The sequence below is a fragment of the Lagenorhynchus albirostris genome, chromosome 12, assembly GCF_949774975.1.
Source record: "Lagenorhynchus albirostris chromosome 12, mLagAlb1.1, whole genome shotgun sequence".
NCBI classification, from domain to species: Eukaryota; Metazoa; Chordata; class Mammalia; order Artiodactyla; family Delphinidae; genus Lagenorhynchus; species Lagenorhynchus albirostris.
The window spans coordinates 8,205,934-8,229,404 of NC_083106.1; the positions used below are offsets into that span (position 1 = coordinate 8,205,934).

General features: G+C 45.0%; 1 protein-coding gene across 1 annotated transcript in view; it reads right to left on the reverse strand.

The window, feature by feature from the left end:
• Positions 1-3,040: 3,040 nt before the first annotated feature.
• FNDC1 (fibronectin type III domain containing 1) overlaps positions 3,041-23,471 on the reverse strand; it is a 97,398-nt gene continuing 76,967 nt past the window's right edge. Inside the window, exons 17-23 of the mRNA XM_060168139.1 lie at positions 21,205-21,435; positions 16,230-16,338; positions 11,457-11,536; positions 9,394-9,423; positions 8,460-8,621; positions 6,979-7,101; positions 3,041-3,821 (exon numbers count right to left, since the gene is read on the reverse strand). Coding sequence (XP_060024122.1) covers positions 3,706-3,821; positions 6,979-7,101; positions 8,460-8,621; positions 9,394-9,423; positions 11,457-11,536; positions 16,230-16,338; positions 21,205-21,435 — 851 coding nt within the window. The 3' untranslated portion in view covers positions 3,041-3,705. The remainder of the gene's footprint in view (positions 3,822-6,978; positions 7,102-8,459; positions 8,622-9,393; positions 9,424-11,456; positions 11,537-16,229; positions 16,339-21,204; positions 21,436-23,471) is intronic.

Here is a 23,471-nt window from a genome sequence, read left to right on the forward strand (position 1 = left end):
CCAAGGATTTTTTTTGTGTGTTAAATTTATCAGCCTCCATTTCTGTGTTGATTTTATTTCCCTTTTATCATAAATCCTTATGTGCTTAGCTCTCATGATTTTTTAAATGTGCACATTGATCATCTTACAATTAATATTTAAACTCGATCGCCATTCATGACAAGTACACTTTGTGTTTTCATACAATTTTCCTGACTCAGCCTAATCTGAGAATGGGGACATGGGGTGATTGGGAAGATATTTTTAGACTCACTTCTTGTCTCCAACTGCAAGATAGTTACATCTTAAGGAGATGATTTTAAGGCACCTACAACCTGTATTCTGTGGCAGAAGTGTGGGCTGATTCTACTGGTGGAATTGTTTTACTGTTGTTGTTGTTTTAGAGGTTTGTAAGAAATACATTTGTGCTTTTCATTAAGGACGGATTTTTGCATTGTTTGAGTTTTACTTTTCTACCTGACTTTAGGATAACTATATATACTGAAAGGAACCATTCTGAAGCACAAGGCTCATTCTGGCCGGATCCACCCAGTCTGAGGCTGTGTATCCTTGAACAGTCCTTTTCTTCAGTTTCCTCATCTTTATTTTTTTGTTTGTTTTGTTTTGGTTGCGCTGCACAGCATGCGGGATCTAGTAGTTCCCCGACTAGGGATTGAACCCGTGTCCCCAGCTGTGGAAGTGCAGAGTCCTAACCACTGGACCACCAGTGGGGTTATAATTATACATAGTGACTAAGATCTGTGTTCTGTGCAGAGAGGCAAACGTGTTTTAACCCCATTCATCACCACATTCTCAAATTCCCCACCCTCCTGAACTGACCAAGATATATGGCTTGAATAGGTCAAAAAGGGGAAAAAAATAAGTCAAAACTCATCTGGTAAAAGCTGGAAATTATGTTCTAACCAAATGGTTATATTAAATATGCATGAAGTCCCCTAGAGACCATAATACTTCCCGAGACCACAGCACAGAGGGCTTGACCGACAGGAAACTGGGGGACCCGGATCAACCGCTCAATGCAGAGTTCAGATTTGCTAGTTAGATAATAAATATAACTCAAGTCAGAGAAGGGCCAACAAACATCTATTACGTAGCATGTGCTAGTTTTAAAATCTGGACTTTGCTAAAGCCTTCTTTAAACCTCAAGAAAACTCTTATCTACAGCTATACAGACTTTGTCTTATAGGGTAAATATTTTAGGCCTTGGAACCACACATGGTCTCCATTGCACATCATTGGTGTTTTTGCTTGGACTGTTTGTTTGTTTTGTTTACAACCCTTTAAATGCATAGAAAAACCATTCTGAGCTCACAGGCCAATATAAAAACAGGCTGAGGGCCTCAAATTGCAAGTTTAGACATTTCCAGCTATATTTAAGGTTTTTTAGCGATGAACAGCTCAGTATTTTCCAACAAGGCTCATTTGGTAATTAAACTCTTCTAACTTGGCATGGAATGGTTTCCAGACCCTCTACTATCTTGAATGTCCCCTTCTTGGCATCCTGCTGCCAATGGGGTCCCTAAAACGTGTCCTCCAGGACCACACAGCACTAGAAACTTGATGTGATCACTGTGGTGGACTCATTTGAACTATTGCATAACCTAATTTGGCAAGAGTATTGAGAATACTATCACCTTTTTGTATAAATTCAGTGTTTTTGTTTCGGTTGTGCTATCATCTGGGATTTGCAGTAATTTCTATAAAGAACTGCAAACATCTCTTTGTATCAAAGTTCAGCTTTCCAGAATCAAATACAGTCTAAGGTTCCAGGTGGGGCTCAAAAAACATTGCCTGAATGAACACCAGTGAAATCTTTGTATTTCTGGGAAGTAAGGATAAAATCCTTCTGAGGGAAACATGTCCTTCTGTGTATGAAATGAGTGTAAGACCTTTCAGGGTGAGGCCGACAGGGAACACGACGTTTAATGTATGAAAGTGTGAATCACGGAGGAGAGATGCCTGCATCTCTGTGCTGGACCTGATCCCCCATCTCTTCTGCATCTCTGTGCTGGACCTGATCCCCCATCTCTTCCGCGGGAGGCCCCAGAACAAAGATGGGTTTATTAGGAAAATTCACTTATATTTAAAGATCTTACCCTTGCTTGTTATTGTGAAGCATGTCTGAATGTTAGTGTGGAAAATAGGTGTTTTTTAGACACCCTTTAAAACAATTCCCCTTTTATGTACAAGAGCCCCAGAAACCCAGAAGATTCCTATCCTAGTATTTTCCCAGACTGTCAGAACGCCTGCATTTTCTTCACTGTCGGTTACCGTAGAAGCGGGAACTGTGGCCACTGGGGAAGATGTCAGCTCCCGCTGCCCCATCACAAAAATCCCGCAGCGACTTGTTTCCTGTTTTATCTCCAAACCTACCGGACACATCAGGCTTCACCTCAACACGCTGCTGGCACCGAAAATAACTGATTCCAGTTGGCGGAACACTTTCTGCCGTTACATCATTTACGTAGTGGTACAGCCCCCGGGGCCCAGAAGTGTGTCTGCCTCTGGCTCGTTCCCACTACTGGTTCTTCTACCCTGAAACTTAGGAAAGACAAACCCTCCGTTCCCCAGAGCTGCCTGAGGACGCGGAGGTGCCACTCACGTGGAAAGGACACCACATTTTAAGAAGAATTAAAGTGTCATTAAATAAACCCTCTCATGCTGCAGCTGAGAGGGCTAAGATGCTTCTACTTCAAGGAGTAGATACTGAGCTAGGCGGGAAAGGCGAAAGAAGTCTTTTTAAACTGCATTTCAAAATCATCTGGGACCTAAAATCTTAATCTGGAAACCGACTGGATATGTCCACACAGAGACCACACACGAGGATGGAAGGTGGAAATCACTCCGTTTGCCACCGGCTCACAGCTAGCATCGCTGCATCCCGGTCATTTCCACAGCTCAGCAGTGCTCACAGGAAGAACACATGCCTTGCCGTTCTTGCCGTGGTACACAGAGTACCTGTTCTCTGGACCCTTCTAAAAAGATGTTAATAAACAGCACCTCTGCTCCAAAAAGTCCCACACACATTTATCTAGTGAACAAGTACACACTTAGCAATTTTAATCAGTCTTTGCAGACAAGTGTGGATATGTATATGCATATATACATATATATATATATATATATCAAAATTGAGAATTTACAAGTAAGATTTGATACAATTGGTCTAGTGGTGGGTTAAGTCCATAGAATAAATCTTAAGTAGGCTACATTTCCCTTGGTGGCATTTTTAGTAATTCAGTTCTACTGCATAGAAAGGGATCCAAAGCTTAAATTTAGCTACTTTGGGAGGGGTCCAGTGAGAAAAAAGAACATGGGTGGTGTTCCACAAAGCAAGCACAGCGTGTGTATGCTGATCCCTGGAGATACCAAAGTGTCTGAACTTTGTGCCTAAAAAGTATGAAAATCACACCAGGCGTCCTGGTAGCTGTGCACGTCTGCCGTCTCTGGGATGAGCTATTATAAGCAAAACATGTGGAGAAGCAAAGTCAACAGCAACATTGAATCCTGTGTGTGGTCCAGGCCAAGAAGTAGGACTGAGCTCCAGACCAAAGATGCCTGAAGTGTCCGGTGTCCACCGTGTGGCCTTGCTGACACTGGGGACAGTGAAGCTTGGGACACCATCCCTTCTCCTGCTCACAGGCCCTAGTGCAGGTTAGTCGAGGGGGCCGGGCAGGACGAGCTTCCAGCACGACCGTCCTGTGGTTACCACTTCCCTGGGATGGAAACCCCACACTCATACCAGCCCACGTAGTAGTAGGGGGTTCCAAAACCTATGTTGCCAAAGCTGACTGGCTCCTGGCGGTACTGGCGATAGTAGCCTGGAAGGTAAAAGGAAAGAAAGGGAAAGAATAATCAGTAATATTGTGATTTATAATAGAAAATGTATATTTGGTCTTCATCTCCATTGTTGGCACAGAGCTCCTGAAGCCCTTGGAATTTCCTGAGTGACAAGAGCTATAAAGGTGTGTGGAATATTATTATATTCATAGTAAACCCTGTTCAACCACACCGGAGTTTATGCTAATGACGTGACTTTCGGAAAGCATCTAAGGATGAGGGCTGGTCACCAGAGGAAACAACCGTGTGATTGTAGGGGGGGAAACTTCAGCCCTACCCACAACTTCCAGGGAGGAGAGAGGGGCTGGAGATTGAGTTCAATCACTACTGTCCAATGATTTCGTCAATTGTGCCAATGTAATGAAGCCTCCAGAAAACCCCCAAAGGACAGGTTTGGAGAGCTTGCAGGTTGGCGAGCACACGGAGATTCAGGCAGAGTGGTGCTTCGAAGGGGCGTGGGTGCTCCCTGCCCTTCCCCATACCTTGCCCTATGCATCTCCTCCGCCTGGCTCTTCCCAAGTTCCCTCCTTTTATAATAAACCGCAATTTAGTAAGTGAAATGTCTCTCCGAGTTTTGTGAGCCCCTCTGGCAAGTTAATCAAATCCAAAGAGGGGGTCATGGGAACCTCTGATTTATAGCCTGTCCTTATCAGAAGGACAGGTGACACAGTGGACTGTGATTGGCATCTAAGGTGCATGAAGGGGGCGGTCTTGTAGGACTGAGGTCTGAAACTGTGGCATCTGATGCTATCTCTGGGTAAATGGTTTCAGTACAGATTTGAACTGTAGAGCACCGGCTGGTGTTGGAGAATTGCCTGGTGGTGCGGGAAAAGAACCCACACTTGGAATTGGTGTCTGTATCGTAGCATCAAAAGCACCTGAACCAACTGGAAGAATCCTCATCCTAACAACCTCCTTTCGGACAGAAGATTTCTGATAAGTTGTTCTTGTGACAAAAGTTACTTCCAAATAAATACGACCATTTTTGTGTGGAGTCACAACACCCACCCTCGGAGGTTTATCCCAAGGATGATTTGTGGGGATAATCCAGTCTCCACATGTGTGACACCTCTCTCTCTCTCTCTCTCTCTCTCTCTCTCTCTCTCCACAGAGGAGTATCATTTTAGTCAATCACAATGGAGCACTCCCAGTAGGGGAGGCCCTGAGCTGGGCAAGCAACCTTAACCAAGATTCCCACAGAATCTGGGGCCCCTGACTTGCCTAGAACCGCGGGCCTCCAAGATTTACCTCTCGGGATCCGCGGTAGACTTTCAGATCTTTCAAGTAAACCTCTCAGAGGAAAGAATCCTGTAGCAGTTCTGACCACCTCTCCTTTCAAGAAGAAGTGATGCTCCAACCTCCTCAAAAAATGTTGGCAACTCAACAACCGCTCTCACCCCTTTGGCCCTGTGTCCTCTTGTAAGATGAAAGGTTACCTGCCATTCCGCCAGTGAGTTTCTGATGAACCAGCACCTCTGTTCAGAGCCAAAACCATGACAACAGTCACAGAAACACAGTGAAATACAAATGATGCATTTAATACTAACCCTGGGGCACCATAAGATCCTGAAACAATTAAGAGATGTGGTGTATTATGCATGTTTATTGTGATTGTTAATTTTCTATGTCAACTTGGCTAGGACACGGCATCCAGCTATTTTGTCAAATATTATTCTAGGTGTTTCTGTGAAATTATTTTCTAGATGAGATTAACATTTCAATCAGCAGACTTTAAGTAAAGCAGATTACTCTCCACAATGTGGGTGGGCCTCACCCAATTAGTTGAAGGCCCTAGTAGGAAAGGACTGACTTTCCCTGAAGAGAGGGGTCTTCTGCCAGAAGCCTGCCTTTGGACTAACTGCAGCATTGGCTCTTCCCGGGGTCTCTAGCAGGCTTGCTGGCCCACCCTGTAGCCTTTGGACTTGCCAGCCTCCACAATCATAGAGCCAGTTCCTTAACATATATGTTGTTCTGTCTCTCTCTTTCCCTCTCTCCACCTCTGTCTCTTTCCCTCTCTCCATCTCCCGTTGGTTCTGTTTCTCTGGAGAACCCTGCCTAACATACTTGTTTTACTGTTTTGTGTATTTTAATGTATCTTAATTTTTTGAAAATGGGTAATCTTTGTACCACCTATGGTATTTTTTTCCAAACTAAAAAATGTTAAAGATCAGAGCATCTTATATCTTTAAAAAATGCCACATCACTAAAAGCGCTGGACTTCATTCAGTTGTTCTGTTTGTTTATTTGGGGGCTTGGGGCAGTTAGTAATGTATTACACATTGTTAACTTTGAGATTAAAACACTTATTTTCACCTTGCAATGCCATCATGAAATAGTTGATACATGATCTCCTGAAGCATATCATGGTTGGTTTGTATTTGTTTATTTTTTCTTTCCCTGGACTCTTGTTCATGGCATTCTCCACCTGGAAGGCCCTCTAATCTTTGCATGTATTTTTATGACTCAGCTCAGACTCTGCCTCTTCTGAAAACCTTCCCTGGAAGCCTCAAGCGGCAGCCCCGCCCTTTTTTTTTTTTGGCGGTACGCGGGCCTCTCACTGTTGTGGCCTCTCCCGTTGCAGAGCACAGGCTCCGGAGGCGCAGGCTCAGCGGCCATGGCTCATGGGCCCAGTCGCTCCGCGGCATGTGCGACCCTCCCGGACCGGGGCACGAACCCGTGTCCCCTGCATCGGCAGGCGGACTCTCAACCACTGCGCCACCAGAGAAGCCCAGCCTCTGCCCTTTGAACTCAGAGAGTAACTATAATCTGCACAATTACCTGACAATGGGACAATCATGTGACTTAACTCTTGTCATTATTTGTGCTTTAAGTTGCTTGCTCTTAGTTACCTTTCACATATTTATCCTCCCTTCCCAATTACTGACCATGTTTACTGAGGGTAGGGGTAAGGTAGGGGTAAGGTCTTATATTCCTTTGTGTCCCTACCTCTCCCAGGCTCACCCTAAACCCAGCATGTGGTAGGAGTGTTTTGTTTCTTCCTTATTTTTATGCTCCAAAATTCTGCTAATATCCATCTTCAAATGGTAAACCAAATGCAGAGCTACAGTGAATTTTCTCCTTATGTCAGCCCTCCTCTCCACCCCCCAGTATATTACACTGGGCCTTGGTTCACATTACCTTGAGTGGTAGGGAGGGCTTCTATGTAGGACTGAGGCCCCGTTCTTCCATCCAGGTGTGAATCCACAAATTGACAATGGTCTTCACCTCTTCCCCAACTGTCCCCAATGCTGTAGAATGTATCTGCGTAAAGGAAGGCGATGAGTCACTGACTGCTCCAGAACCGCCGCGCTGGCTGAGGGATTTGCACAAGCTTTGAAGTGGGCATGTGACTTCAGCTCTGTGTGTCGCACTTTCCATGTTTGAAAAATGGTGATAATGGCACCGGTTTCAAAGTGTTATAAGGATTCAGCAGGCTCATGTGTGCTAAATACTTAGCAATTGTTCATTAAATGGAAACTACTAATATTATAGGCATTTTCAGCCCGTAGATGGGAGACCTTTCTACTCTTTGGTTTAAAAACAAGGAGGAAACTCTGATAGGCAGAGAACGTATCATGAAGTAATTATGAAAAGCATGAATACCTAGAAAAATAGAAGAAACTATTTTCGTACATAACTAGAAGTAGGGGGTGTGTCTGTAGCATGAGGCGCTGTCCTTGGTCCTGAACCAGAGCTGCACAGTAGGGCAAAGGTGTTTCTCTCAACCCTGGGATACCAGACATGGCTGTGTAGCCTCTCCCGGAGCAAAAGGACAGTGTGCAAGAGGGAAAAAAGAGCAGCAAGAAACGAACAGACTGGTTGTGGGGAGAGGCATGTACACGGAGAAATTGCAAGGGTGGGGGATGGTTGGGGAGATTTTGACATTATCTAGAAATGATGAGCAGCAGCAAGAAACAAAACAACAAAAAACCTGACGTCTGACAACATATAAACCAGCTGAGGGCAAGTTTTCTTTCTTTTTAAATGTATGTACTAGAAAAATTAAAAGTTGTGCAAATTTTGAAATACAAAACAATTTTGGGTAAGTGGGTGAGTTAAAACCAGCGGGGGAGAAATGGTACTTTGAAATGTTAGTAGTTCAAAGTAAATACTTATGTTATTCTTTGTTTTAATCCCCTACCATGATGAAAACAGTGTAAGTTTTGGACACAGAACAAATAGTGCACCTCATATATGTTTCACCATCCACATTGTTTCTCTGTAAAGTTGTTCCAATGGCAAAAATCGTAGGGGGTACTTCTCCTCAATACTTCCAGCTTACACTCATACCTTAAAGAAACTTAAAGGCCATTTTTCTTCATTGTTAATGTTATGGGATTAACAACAAAGAAAAACAGCCTTTCAGTTTCTAAGAGAATTTTGGATTTCACTCCTAAAAAGTAGTAGATTTAAAATATATACATATATTCCTGGGTACCAATGTAAATACTAGTCACTCCAGAATAGAGCCTGCAAAACTGGCTTGCACTTGAGCCAGACTGAGATGTGATGGGTCCATACCTCAAATGCATTCTGATGCACCTGCTATGTCAAGTTAGCATCTGAAAAACTAAAAGCTTTCCACACCTTCCCATAGCACAGCATCCCTAAAGACCTACCTTTCAGGTTATCACTGAGGTAGATCTTATACCGCAGTGAATTACAAAGAACGACTCCCACAAACTTTCTGTACCACGTCCGCTTCACATACTGTCGGCCGTGGCAGTCCGTGTAGCCAGGGTCATGTTTGAAGGCAAATGGGATCCAGATGGGCTCACCACCTGGACGACACACAGCACACCTTCTAAGTCATGGCGTTTCACAGTGTTTATTCTTGCACAAAATACCGGAGAATTTGATTTATTCACTGGGACTTCCCCTTCTCTCAGGGCTTTTCTGAGCAGTTTTCCCACCTCCCAGTGGTCTCTCTCTCTGTCTGTCTTTTCTCTTCTTTCTTTGTACTGAAGTACAACTGGGGAGTTCCTTGTACCTGCATGCAGTTAACGTATTTGCATTTCTATAAAGGATTCTCAGAGTAAGAAAAAGCCTAATTTAAGCCAAGGAACATAAGCTATGATGGCAAATTTGACCTTGCAGGGCACGTCACCCTACCTCCCCACCCCCAAAATCCCTCAGCACGGGCACCTCCTGTTCTTGTCACTCATAAGACCAGTCTTGAACTTAAGCAATAGGTCTTTCTTGGTTTATTTGAAAAACAAAGTAAACTTTTGTCGTACACTTAATGCATTTTGCTATCTTTTCAGCAATTTAAAATATTCAAAGGGGTTATGAAAATAAAGTTATCTATTTTCATAGATACTGGCCACCCATAATGGTTTTTATAGATATTGGCTGCTATGGCCCTATTTAAAAATTTCCAGAACACGCTTTTCCCTAGATTAGGATGATGGGTGCAAAGAAACCATAGAAGTTGTCAGAAAATTACGAAAATACAAAAGCGGTTCAGCGCGTCTACCTGTAACCATAACAATCTCATATTCAATATTCAACTTGATTACTAGAATGTCAAGTTTATCAAGAAGAGAAACTTACCTGGTGGCCTCACAACAAGCAAAGGATTATCTGTAGAAGGAAAAAGAAATAATTGACTTCACTATTACATCACACAGCCATGCAACTGCTGAAATGGTTTTTTTTTTTGTAATTAAAAGAACTACCCAAGCTAGAATAGATAAAGGAAGTATAAGATTCATTTGACAGATGCCAAGACATTCCCTTAGTTTTTACTTTCTAGGCATTTCCTTTCAAGAAATACTCTTTTCTATTTATATTGTCTTGTTATTTATATAGATGGTGTGGGTCCTTGACGATAATATTTTGACATTGGGTACCACAAAATAATTCAATACTCATTATGTTTTAAAATGTGTCCATCTTGGAGAAACAGTTCAGCGGTTTCTTAAAAAAGTAAAAACATATTGCGTATTTACCCGAGAAATGAAAGCATATGTCCTTAAAAATACTTGTACATGAATGCTCATGGCAGATTTACTTGTAATAGTCCAAAAGTAGGAACAATCCAATGTCTATTAACAGGTGAATAGATACAAACTGTGGCACATACAATGGAACACTGCTAAGTAATAAAAAAGAATGAACTACTTATAAATATGACAACATGGATGGATCTCAAAAGGATGCTACGTGAAAGAAGCCAGACGAAAGAACTCACACTGTATGATTCCACTGATACAAAATTCTAGAAGGTGCAAATGAATCCATAGTGACAGAAGGCCCATGAGTGGTTGTCTGCGAAGAGGGGAGAGGATGGGCACACGGGGAGGGAAGGGAGGGCTGGATTGTATAGCAGCAGGAAGAAACTGTTGGGGTGATGGAGCTGTGCACCAGCATGACTGCCAGGATGGCTCCAAGGGTATAAACATACCCCAAAACTTCCTCAGCTGTACATCTTGACGATGAACAGTTTACTGTATGCCATTTCTACCTCAATATAGCTGTTTTAAAACATGTCTATATCTTAGCCCAAATAGTGCCACTTAATATGAAACTACATTATAAGGAATTCTGCTTTAGAAGAAGTTCATTTTTATAAAATACAGGCCAGGTAAACATGGGCCATCCTTTTTTTTTAATTTTAATTATCACAGAGTAAAATTACTTTTTTAGGGTACACATCCTATGAATTTTTACCACACGTATAGACTCATGGAACTCCACCACGATCACACACACAACATTTTCGTCCCCCCAGATCTGCTTTGTGCTGCCCCTTTGTACAGACCATTCATTCTGACATCTTCTGATATCTATAAAATAAAGTGACATACCATTAGCTGTAAGTGTAAATGCTTGTTTTACTCTCCTGCTCTTAGGAAATAATCTAACCAAATGGAAGCGACAGCCACGTTAGTGTGGAGCCGACCCAGCTGGGCTTCTGTAAGTGCCTGTCTTGGGACCATGGGTACCAACTCTCCAGCCTGGCTTCCTACACAAGAAAGGCTGCCAACCCGGCACCTGCCACCATGGGCCAGCTCTGTGTGTACTGCCTCAGACCATGACCACGGGGACATTTCACTGAAGGGCTTGAGAGCTCTGCACACCAGCATCCCAAAGTAGGGACATCCTCTGAGTGATATTGCTTGCAAGATGGACAGTATTTTAATTAGACCCTCCATGTTAAGTAGAGACATTTTCGTCTCCTAGTAAAGGAAGCAACTTAGAGATGTGACTAATTGAAAGAAGCAACGTCCCCTCAGGTCACATGACATTTATGCTCTTCAGCTGTTTGCAATTAAAAAAACAAAAGGAATTTATCTCTGTAACTAAATCTCTACAGATAGATTCAAACTTACCTTTCCCACATGGTTGAAAACTAGATTTTCTCCCCCCCTTTTCATTGGAACTGGACCTTTTCACTTCCCAGGCAGTTCCAATGAAGATTACTTTAAATTTTATTATCCAACTTTTAGCTCAGCAGAAAGAAAATCATGTTTATCTTATAAAATGACATCCAATATGAACTGATTAAAGAGAAGAGGATTTAACTTCTTCAGTTTTTATTCTATTGTAGACATGATTTCAGACTATTTGTTTTCAAGAAAAGGAAAAAAACGAGGACATGAAGTCACCCATACCTGATTCTGTGACAAATGAGACTGAAGGGCTGATAGGTCCATAGCCGTGAGGATTTTTGGCTTGAACTTTAAAATAATACCTGAAATTGGAAGAAAACATTTTTTGAAAGAGAACCTTGTTTAATTTTTGTGTAATGAGACAAACACCCAAACTATTCAGCACCTGCTCTGTGGCAGGATTTGAGTCCTATTTTTCACAGATGCGTACACCACTGCTATTTCTTCACGTTATTTCTAAACTTTCTCATTTTCGAATAACTTTTCAAAACAATACATGTGACTAATGGGAACAGAGGGGCATACTGGGCAAACAGGCCACTTAGATTGTGTGTGTTATTTAGAGCGTCAAGGGTTGAACTGCCCCGCGCAGGCCCGTCCTTGGATGCAATGGTCTCCTCTTGTCCCGTCTTGAGTTCTACTGACTGGAGGGGGAAGATGGAGCGGTGAAACGCTTACCAAGCAGAATTCCAATTGTAACCTAATTCTAGTCACTGGACTGTGTGTGAAAAAGCAGAATGTTTGACAGTGTGATGATGCAAACCCATTGTTGGCAGGGAGAAGGCTAAGCAGTGCTGAGGCCGGTCTCCTCGGGGGAACTAACACGACAACAATGTTCTGGGTGCAGGACAAGTGCTATGCTTGGCTCTGGAGCCGTAAAGTCACTGAGTTTCCAGCTTCTGTGCCTCGAGGAAAGAGAAGCAAGTCCGGGAAGGGGAAGAGGAAAAGGCCTGCAGAGGCTTTGCTGTGGATTAATCTTTTTCTTGGAACAGAGAATGTGCTAGAAAGCACACTGTCTGAATCAGCCTGTTCATCTAGAGGGAGAATGACAAGCAGGTAGATTGGGAGTCCCAGAGCATCTTACTTTGGACTCTGATGAGCTCTAGGACCAAAAGTGGTGATGAGAAAATACTGGAAACCAACACAGTTAAGACCCACTCTACCTACTGCTCCTCTCTGTGTTGTCCTCCCCTCTGGGATTCCAGGTGTCATCTGTGCTCTCTTAGCCCCTAACTATCAACACTTCCAGGTAAAGAAGGTGGGTAAAAAAATCCCTGTGCGGGGAAGCTCTCCACCACTTCAGAGAGTTCAGAAGGAGTCTTGGTTTCCAGCTAGCAGAAGCTACACTTCAATGTTACAAAATCCTGTATTTGATTGTCAGACACACAGATCACATGCACTAATTAAGACACCCTAAATTTTTAAAAGGAGAATTATTTACATTTAGAGAGCAAAGGCATGTGTCCGCGGCACCTCTGCCCTGGCACCAAGCCTCCTGAGTTTCTGAGCTTCTGAGAACCTCAAGGGAGCCTCTGGTCTCACAGTTACACAGAGATATTTGACTTGGGGTTTGATTAAACAGAGAGCAAAGAAAAGCCCATTCGGTAAAATCAAGTCTTCTTTTAAGCTTTCCAAGAAAGTATATTCACATCTCATGTAGGAAAGAATCCTTTTTTAAATGTCATTTTTTTTTATAAAAGAGATATGCACAATTAAGAACATAGGAATTCCCAAATCTCAATTCACTCAGCATTCCGTGTTTCCTCAGTTGTGCGTACTTTTAACTTAGCGGTCGTGGAGTTAAAGGCAGACTCTGCTAGCAGTTCAAGCACTGGGTTGGGCATACATCAGTGATAACAGTCCAACTTTACAGATACTTTTTTTTCCTTAAAAAAATAGGAGGGCTTCCCTGGTGGCGCAGTGGTTGAGAGTCCGCCGCTGATGCAGGGGACGCGGGTTCGTGCCCCGAGAGGCCCGCGTACCGCAAAAAAAAAGGAAATCGAAACTTAGAGAGTGACACTGATATTCAGAGGCTACAGGGGACCTTTCTGTTGAATATTTCTCAAGCCATCCCTGGAGCCACGCTGCTACCTCTTCCCCAGACCCACAGAGGGAAACACCCTGTGCAGTTGAGGAGATGGCAGAGGGATGACCAATTGCCCGAGAGACTATTCCGATTTCTTGGTTGTATCCATTTTGTTTTACCACTGAAACCTACGTATTCTCCAAATCTACCCTCCTGTCCACACAATAATTCCAGTGCTCCGCAAAGCCCACATGGCCCAGTTCTAAAGATGTATTTCCACTTGAACTCGCCTAATATGTCAAAGTAAGTTTAAATATGCTGAACTGAAAAACAACGTGGGATTATGAAAGGCGTAAAATTCCTGTTTTCGAAAACCACATAAGACTTTTTCTACAGACTAAAATGTACATTTCATACCCTGAAGAGTCTCTGTCTCACCCAAGTAACAAAAGCAATCCATGCCTTGCCTTCTTCTACAAGCTTCTGGCGCCTTCTTTTCAACAGCCTCCATGGTGACAAATCTCTGTACTTTAGGTATGGACTTACAATATGAAGATTACAGAAAGTGATTCAGGGCTAAGTTGGGTGAATAAGGTGGGCAATGCCCACTTAAACTTGTCAAAAAAGAAGATCCAGTTACAAAGAACCAAAGCCAGTTTTTACATCCTGTCTTCTCTTGGGCTGGACCGACTTCTGCGTCTCTTACGAGGACTCTGAAGGGGGTCCTGAGAAGCCCTGAGGACTGTGCAGAGGGTGGGGAGACGCAGCCTCTGTGGAATAAACACGTGGACACCCCAGTGAGCCCATCGGAGACGCCCTGCGTTAGGGGAAACGCGGGGAAAAATGAGCGTCCTTACATCGTGGCACGCTTCCCGGGCTGTAAAAGTTCAGCAGCTATTGGGGGGTCGGAGGAAGCCTCTGTAGCAGGAAGCACACGCCTCGCTTTCCAGCCGGCCCACTCCCTCCGCAGGACGCGCGAACCACGGGGCAGAGGCGGCTGCTGCTCCCAGCCTGTCTATCAGGGCGCTCAGTGCGGGTGGACGCAGGACTTGAGCCTCAGGGGACACTAGGGCCCTCTGGGACCGGCTGGTCCAGCCTCCAGCCTCCTCTCCTCCCCATTCCCCCCCACCCCGCCCCCGACATCAGCCTCCTTCTCTTCCTTAAACCCACCGGCTTCCCAACACCCTTCCTGCCTGGAGCAACTTGACCTGCTCACCCACCTTCTCCAGGTGAAGTGCTGCTTATCTTACCCCCCATGGAAGCTCACCTGACTGCACGCTAACCCCCAAGCTCAGGCAAAAAGCCCCCTATCGTACCCTCAGAGCACAGTGTACTTCTCCCTCACAACACTGGCCGGGGAAGGTTCATACTTATGCGTCTATAAACTATTTGTCTCCACCAGGCTGTGCGAGCCATGAGGGGCCACAGTGTACTGTGCACCCCTGCCCCACGTCCTGCCCACGCCCACTGCTCTCTCCGGTGTGGAGCCCGGTGCCTGGCCTGAGCAGACACTCAGTAAGCACTTACCGGTGGATCGCGGACGCTCAGTCATACCTACTGAAAGAATGAATCAACCATCCTACATAACCGGGCCCTGATATTATTCACAACTCAGCACCAGCTTGGTACCAAAAGTTGCCACAGGAACGCTAGACTGCGGAGGGTGCAGGGGACTGGGATTTGCAAGGAGCCATGCGGCCAAACATCCCAAGGCCTCTTTCAGCTGATACTGAGGCTGTGCTGTAAGAACATTCACTCTGCCCACAATAAAAAAATGGGACGTTGACTTCGTTTTCTTTAGTTTTATTCTTTTTGCAATGAATCAACTTTTCGTTACTATCAGAGAAGAGCTAAGAAAAGTGCTCTCTCAGTTTCCTGTCTTTTATTTGCTGAATCTCAAAATTTATAACAGTTTATGAAAGCGCAGTCCAAGGCAGCCCAGGACATTAACAGGCCCTGAGGAAAGTTCTCCGCTAGTGCAGAAGTCTCTCAGCGCCCAAGGATATTGTCCAATTTCTATCCCTTTCAACACATTTCTGTTTAAGGAAAGTATTTTGTTCCAATCTCCTCTGTGTTCCTCTGACTCTATAAAAAAATGGGAGACCTTGGGTCCAAGTCACTCTCTTAGAACACTTTGCTATGGAAACACAGTGGCTTGACGTCCACGGTGTGCTAGAGCCATTCTACAGGCTTCAGAGAGCCGATCGCTAAACATCAGGCGTTCTGCAGAGCCAGGGTAGCTCAGAACTGGCCACGGTGGGAGAAACTGGCAAATACCATAAACCAGTGGTTATTGTTTTGATTTTTTTTCCCAGAGAGCCAGTTTACAAGCATACCACAGCTCGACCACTGTGTTCTTTCCTGATGGCTGTTACCAGCAAAACCAGATAGTATAAAAGAGGAAATGCACACTCATGCTGTTTGTACCCTCGAAGCAAGTTCTGCGTATTTCACACTGGGGGCTCACTCTCAGATGGCCCTCTGGCTAGCGAGCCACTGCCCCGACTAGGCTACACGCTTCTTATAACCATTATTAATGTGTAAAATACATCTTTCTTGAATGGTCTGAACTTGTACAGTATAGAGTCTGAGTAATTGCTGCTCCATCCATGTCACGTACAAAGCTTGCGTTGCCTAAGCCACCATGGGGTGAGTACAAACAGATCGATCCCCTTTCAACACACAGAGCAACCTTTCCTTCCCCAACGGTGGGTAGCTTTAGTCTCCGGAAAATAGGGAACAAAATAGAAATACAATAACCTAACAATTACGGTGCCCATAGTGCTTTCCCCTAAGAAAAATACATGACATATGGTGAGCATTCATTGACAGTCTATGAGAGCTAACTAGAGAACTCAAAAGAAACCATAAAGACATTTTTGATTAATCCTTTTCTTTTCAACCTAAGGATATCCATGACCAGGCACATAGGTCTCGTTTTCCGTTTGTAAATGACTGACACCTCATACCTTGTGTTTGGCTTCAGGTTCTCAATGGGCAGGTGAGTTACTGATGAAGCTTGGGTGGACCACTTGTTCCTGATGAAGTCTTCATAGGATGCACTGTAAACCAAGTAACCTACAAGTGGAAAGGAGGCAGAACCCAATGAGCATCAAGGAAACACATCACACCAGAGGCATAACCCAGGGGAGGATGATGGGAAGGAAACAGTGGCATGGAGGCAGCTCTGTGCGAGAAGTCAAGAAGGGGAGTGTGTTGGGTCAGATGGGATAGAACGCTGGTACCCATTGGTGAAACCAGATGCAGATGACAAAATTAAAGACACTTCCTGGTGACGAGCTGGTTCCCTACTTCTCTTCCGTGTCCTCATCTCCCACGTTCCCTGGCCTTCCTCATCTCCTTAGAACCGATAACATCTGTGAGCGCGCAGCAGAAGAAAGGAGCAGTGACCTCCACACAAGTATTTAAGAAGCTCCCGGTAAAGATATATACAATCGTCCTTCACGTGAAACGAAGAAACCGTGATGGTGAATGCCGTGTGTGTGGCTGAAAGACCCCAGACTCACGGTGGGTGATCTCCTCACCTACTGCTATCGGCTCTCCTTTAGTTTCTAGTTGTTGAATATCTCTGCCTGCCCTTGACCTCGATGTCTAGTGACAACAGTCAGGCAGCTCTTTTCTCTGCCTTATCTGCTGTTAATGGGCCTCAGCGGGTGGGCCCTCAGCCCTGACACCTGCCCAGCCTTCAAGGCTGCCTCGTTAGGCCAAGGGAAGCTCACGTCACAGCTTCACACATTCTTTACTTACGTTGGAAGGAAATCGTTGTCAAGTACTTTCTACGCGCCAAACATCAAGCTGAATCCTGTGGATTAAGTCTTACTTCGATGAATTCTCCTGGTCCTAGTACACAGGTTTCCCTGCCCTCATTCTGACACACGAGGAGACTGAGTCTCAGAGAGGGGGTAAAAATCCGGTCCAAGTTCACATTCGTTCATTCATTCAACAAACATTTACTGTGTGCCTTCTATGTGTCAGACCCTGCACTACGTGCTGGAGGTCAAACGGCGACTCGTTTTATCTATAACTCCAGGAGCAGTAGGCCGGCAGACACACAGGATTACACAGCCGTGATGAGAACTGAGGAGCAGCCCACGTGCTGGGGGACAGGGGGCGGGCAGAGCTCCCCCAGGGCCCCGAAATGGGGCTGATGACTGAAGGAGGGGAAGCAGCTAAGATGCATGGTAGGAGGTGGGGTGGATTCCAGGTAGAGGGAATTCCTGGGCAAAGATGCTGAAGAGGGAGGAGCCAGGAGAAGGCGGAGCCTCCGAGTGGCAGGGTGGGAGGAGGGGCGACAAGAAATGAAGCTGAGGAAGCACAAAACGGAAAAAAATATGCAGGGCCCTTTGGTCACGAAGGCTTTTGCTTTTCATTCTTGAAGAAAGGGAACACATTGAAGGGGTGACACAATAAGACTGTCTTCAGCGCATCTCTCTGGTGCAAAACGGAGAACCGACAGGGCGTGTGTGGGGCATGGATGGGATGGTCTAGCTAGACAGCTGTCACAATATCCAGGTGAGAGGCGGTGACAGCTCAGGCTCCGTGGTGTTAACGGAGGGAAATGGATGCATGCAAGAGAAATCTGAAAGGTGAAGCTGACGGGATTTAGTGATGAACTGAATATGGAGGGGAAATAAAAGGAGATTTTAAGATGACTCCAAACCTTCAAGCTTGCAAAAAATGGGTGGAAAAGTGAGGGCTCCTCTGAGATAGGAAGCCCAGGTGAGCACGTCTGGGGTTCTGAAGGATCATGAGTTTGATTCTGGACACGCTGAGTCTGAGACGCTTTGGAGACATCCCGGTGACGATGTCAGGTAGACATAATTTTACTGTTTGAAGCTCAGAGGAGAGGCAGGCTGGGCCTTGAGCTATAAACCAATGACTCCCCTCCCAGATGAATTAAAACCGTGTGCGTGGGTAAAATCCTGGAGCGAGAGAACACAGAGTAAGAGGAAAAGAGAACTGAGGACCAAGCCCTCGGCAAGTCCGATCTTCAGTGTTTGGTCAAAGAGGGTGAGCCTGCGAGGGAGACTTGGGTTGAGAGAATTGGATCGCAGGTCAAGGAGGAAAAGATCAACAGCATCAAAAGCATCTAAGAGGCAAACGACTTCATTTAGCAACCTGTTCTCTCTGACTGCCTCCATTAAGACCTATTCTGGTGATGGAAAGAGTGGATTAGAGTCACACAGCTAACTGCCGAGCGCACAGGGAGCAGAAGCAGAGGCACTGGGCTCTGAAGCCTTTCCACGCTGCTTTCTGGAGGAATTCGTTCTTCTCTTTTTTCAACAAATATTTCATGGGGACCAGGGAAGGGTTGCTGCTCTCTCCACAGGGTTCCCTCCTCCTCTGAGGACAGCCGCATCAAGCCACACATGCTGCATATAACAAAGGCACATCCGCACACATGTGCCCGAGGAGCCCCGTTGTGACGGGTCTGCCCGGCTAATCCGTCTTGAAATCAACTCCATCAGAACGCTGTTCTTCGTCCCACATGCTACGCGGGTTTCTCTGCTTATCCTTGGGTCTGAATTTTTATAATGTGCTATCTGAGCACGTGTAACTCCTGCTTTCTCTGTTCTTATCAAAACCTGTCCTGAAAAACTCAGAGGCCATCATGTGGGTGATTTCCTATGGAGTCACTCCCGATGGCGTAACTGCCTCATTCGTTGGGACTGATCAGGGAAAGCAACGGGTTGCAGGCCTACTCACTCTGCAGGAGTTTCATATCGTTTGGATACCACCTGGTTACATGTTGACTCAACCGCCTGTGCAAGAGAGTACAGCTGGTGGAAACCAGCAGAGCGCTCAGTATCTCACGGAGCTACCAGGACCCAAATGCCCTGCAGTGGGCCCAGAAGTGTGATGTTCTGTTTGGGTCTAGGAGGTATCTGTGTATCCACTTTGCCTCGCTGTTCTACAGCGAAAAGAGCTGGTGGTTGATTCATTTGCTGATGAAGAGCTCCCACGATATTCTCTTTTAGCCTCTGGGGTCTAAACAGCCCTGCATATTGCAGGGCTGTCGTGCGCTGAACTATTCCACAGTAAACAGCTTCGCAGTATCAGCACAACCTTCTGTCGGGAGTACCCGAATCCCTATCAATTCTTCAGCCATGGTATCTATGCTCGTGGCATGAGTACTCGTGATTAGGGCACTGAGGTTTGGTTTAGGGTTAGGTGTAGGGTATGTGTTGATGAGATGACCTCAAAGTCTCCAGGAAGGCTTGGGATGTGAAGTTAACAAGAGCATGTGTTTCAGAAGCACGCCCTCTATGGGATGATACAGGAACTGCTTCGGAGTTAAGCCCGGTGACATTTACCGGGAGTTCTCTGAAGGCTCCTCACGCGGCAGCCCTTGAGGCATGTCTAAGTCTAAGGTGGCTGGCACTCTCATCCTGTATCCATCCTTCTGTTTTTCAGAAGCCCCGTGGCTCAGGGCACAGTGGTATATTTATTCTAAGTAACATCTGTTATGCAAGAGATCAAAAGCTAAATAGCTTAAGCTAAGGTTTTCCATTATTTTCTTTCTGTATGCTTACTTGCTTGCTTTTCAAAATTGCCATTCATAAAATCATATTCAGTTAATAAAAGGATTTTCTGGCTGCTTTGACTACAAGCTTTCCTCCTTCCGTTGATTTATTCGTTTTCTATTAGGAACATGCTGGACTTCACAGAAGCTGGCCTCTGCAGCCCATGCAGCTCACGGGCTGGGGGCGACCGTCACTTACAGTTAGACCAAGACTCCGCCCCCTCGATCTGTACCCTCGCTCTCCCCTGGCCCTTCCGCCTTACCCGGCACAATACCCAGGCACTCTTTCCTGTGTTCCTTATCCTGGTCTTTGGGCTGCTGTGCAAACTCCATTAGAAAAGTTGCTCTTTGGATGTGCTTGGATATTTTCTTATCATTTTAAGAGATAATGTTGGGGACATAAAGCAAAAGCACTAAAAATTTTGAATTCGATGAACCACGCTAACATAATAGTGACAGATAATATGTCAAACTCTGACTTAACGGCACCATCCCCAGTCCCGAGTCACACACACACACATATGTTCCTTCCTCTTATATAACTAACTGACCCAAAAAGAATCATTTGCAAAAGAAGGGTCTATTCAAAACAACATTAATTCTTTACTGTAGGAACTTATCTCAACAAATTTATCCTCAAATATATCCTTGGCAGAATCAAATGAACTCATGAACATCTCACAGGCCAAGACCTAGGAGGAGGAAGATCCCTGGGCACTTTGCCATCACATCTGGGGCCCATCTAAGGAATTCAGGGACACGGAGACTGGTTTGGAAGCACCCAGCAGACATGGAAAGAAGGGAAGAGGCTGTCACGACCCCAGGGTTGACTGTGACTCCGGGTAGCACACAGTAGGAGCTCTTTCATCACCCATGCTGTGGGATCTCATCTTACGTGTGGCTCTGTGGACTCCCTGGCTATTTGCAGGATTACAGAGTATAAGAGATGTAACGACATTTTGCATAGGAGGAAAGCAAGGTCCAGAGAGATGAGGTAGGTAGCTCAAAGTCATAAAAGCCAATTTGGGACTAGGATTCAGGACTTCTGACTTTCATCTAGTGCTCTTCATACTACCCCACAGGCTTCCCACACTGCCTCTATTTCATCCTTTTAAAAGAAGACATCTGCGTTCATCCATCCAATTCATCCTCCAGTTCATGCATCTGTCCATCCATTTAACCTACCCATCCATCCTCACATCCATCCATCGTTCATTTATCCAGTCCATCCATCCTCACATCCATCCATCATTCATTTATCCAATCCATCCGTTCATGTACCCATCCATCCATCCATCCATTTTCCATCTATCCACTCATCCATCATCCATCCATCCCATATTGTCTGTATTTCCCACCTGCTGGTTGGCAGGAACTCTGAGCATCTGCCTTGGACACACCTGTTATCATATCTCCCGGGGCGGATTTGTCCCAGTCCACAATGACAAATGAGTGGCAGCCTTCCACGGCGACCACAGTGATGTTGCGGGGGGCATGCTGAGGAGGCAGGTCACTCTTCTTCAGGTCGTTTGGAATGATTTCATCCAGGCTGTCCACTTGGAAGTGATCCAGAGCGTCAGTCAGGGAGCACGGGGCAGACGGGTCTTTATTTAGGTACGTCACGTAAGGAGCTGGAAAAGAACGAAGATGCCCAGTCGGATTGCTGAAGGCTTTCTCTGGAGGCAGAAACATGATGTCTGCTCCACGGAGTAGACCCCCTGATTCAGTCTCTTCCTACTAAGCATCCAGGGTCATCAGCCCTGATGCCAAACTCAGACGCGCATCCCTAGCTCTCTTGTATGGATCTATATATTTATATCTTTCAACATCATGGTGTCAAAAGAGCTTATCGCCCCATCAACGTCAATGATTATTATCTTTTAACATCATGGTGTCAAAAGAGCTTATCGCCCCATCAGCGTCAATGATTATGACCTCGGTGGTTTTGAAACATCTCTGAGCTACAATCTAGTATAACATAAGCCTGCAGCATTCTGCCATTCCTACGCCCCAAAACTTAGAAGGATGTGAATCAGCCCGACTTAGAGTTCTCTCAACCTCAGTTCATTCCCTAGGCTGTCTTGGGACCAGAAAAAACCATACACTGATCAAGATACACAGCCTTAGCCTCAGTTCTGGGTGGCCTTCCCTGGGACTTCAGGGACTCACAAAACTACCTGCAATGTCTGCACAGGCCAGGCCTGAATACCCTTCTACAACATTACCACTCAGGACGATGATAGCTACCTCACATTTATGGATAGGCTCAAGCTTTCTCTATACACGTGATCTCAGTAGATACACGGGCCCCAGAATTAAGGCAGGACAAGAACTGATAACCCACACTCCAGCCGAGCCTACGGATGCTGACAGAGGCCCCCAGAGCAGCGGGCAAACAGAAGCTTTTCCCTCTAGTCCACAGCTCTTCTTATTACATATGCTCTAGAAGTTAGAAAATCCAAGGAATTGGATTTGAGCTTGATACATTCAAGACCCCCAAGTGCTCCCAAGTAACAATTTCTAGAACTTTCTAAACGTTCCATTGCATCTTTTCGTACAGGTTCTCATTCTCAGTGGCTGTGAGGACTGAAAGCAATTTTTAGATCCCCTATATTCCAATACTCTGTATAAAATTAGGCCTTTCGAGCTTGTTCATGATCTCATCAGGAAGTTTGGGGGAGCCGCCTACTACGCTTTATAGAGTTATAGGCATATGAAAATAGCCAGACAATAGTAAGCCTTTCAGGCTTTTAGGAGTTCTTTGGAGCAGTTAATAATAGCACTGAAAGCATTTCTATTTCTGTCACGGAACCACAGAGAGAAAAGTCAGCACATTCGGGGGATTCAGCCAGGCTTCTGCGTGCCATGGCCCAGCATTACCATTTGTCTCAGGACTCCTCCTTCTAATTAAGATTCTTAAAATTCAAAAAAAGAAAAAAAGAAAGCACTTCAAACAGATAACACACACACACACACACACACACACACACAAAGATTCTTATTCTTCAAGTACGTGTGGTTCAGACACTCAATACTACATCTTGGCTGGCAAGAGTTGTTCTCTGCTGATGGCAGAACATTGTTTTGGAAACAGAAAAGTGTGATATTAGTTTAAGCTGTTGCCTGTCTCCACTCAGTAATAACTTATTGTTTTTCCACTTAGTAATATGTTAATCTGTCTTGTTAGCAAAGTTCATTAAGGGCATGGGAAAAGAAGACTCCCAAAGGGAATGAAACACAGTTTAGTGAAACAAAATATCCTCCTGAAATTGTTTTAATAATTGAGAAAGAAGAATAGAATCAATTTCTAGGTCGCAAGTCCTTGAGGCTAACAAAAACTATAGGAAATAAACTGAAGGGCAAACGAACCTATTTACAAAACAGAAGTTGAGTCTCAGATGCAGAAAACAAAATTGTGGTTACTGGGGGGAAAGAAGAGGGAGGGATAAATTGGAAGATTGGGATTGACAAACACAGTACTATACAGAGAAAAGATAATAAGAACCTGTTGAATAGCACAGGGAGCTCTAGTCAATACTCTGTAATGACCTATATGGGAAAAGAATGTAAAAAAGAGTGGAAGAAAAAACTGAAGGAATGGGCTTCCCTGGTGACCACTAGTTAAGAATCCGCCTGCATACGCAGGGGACACGGGTTCGAGCCCTGG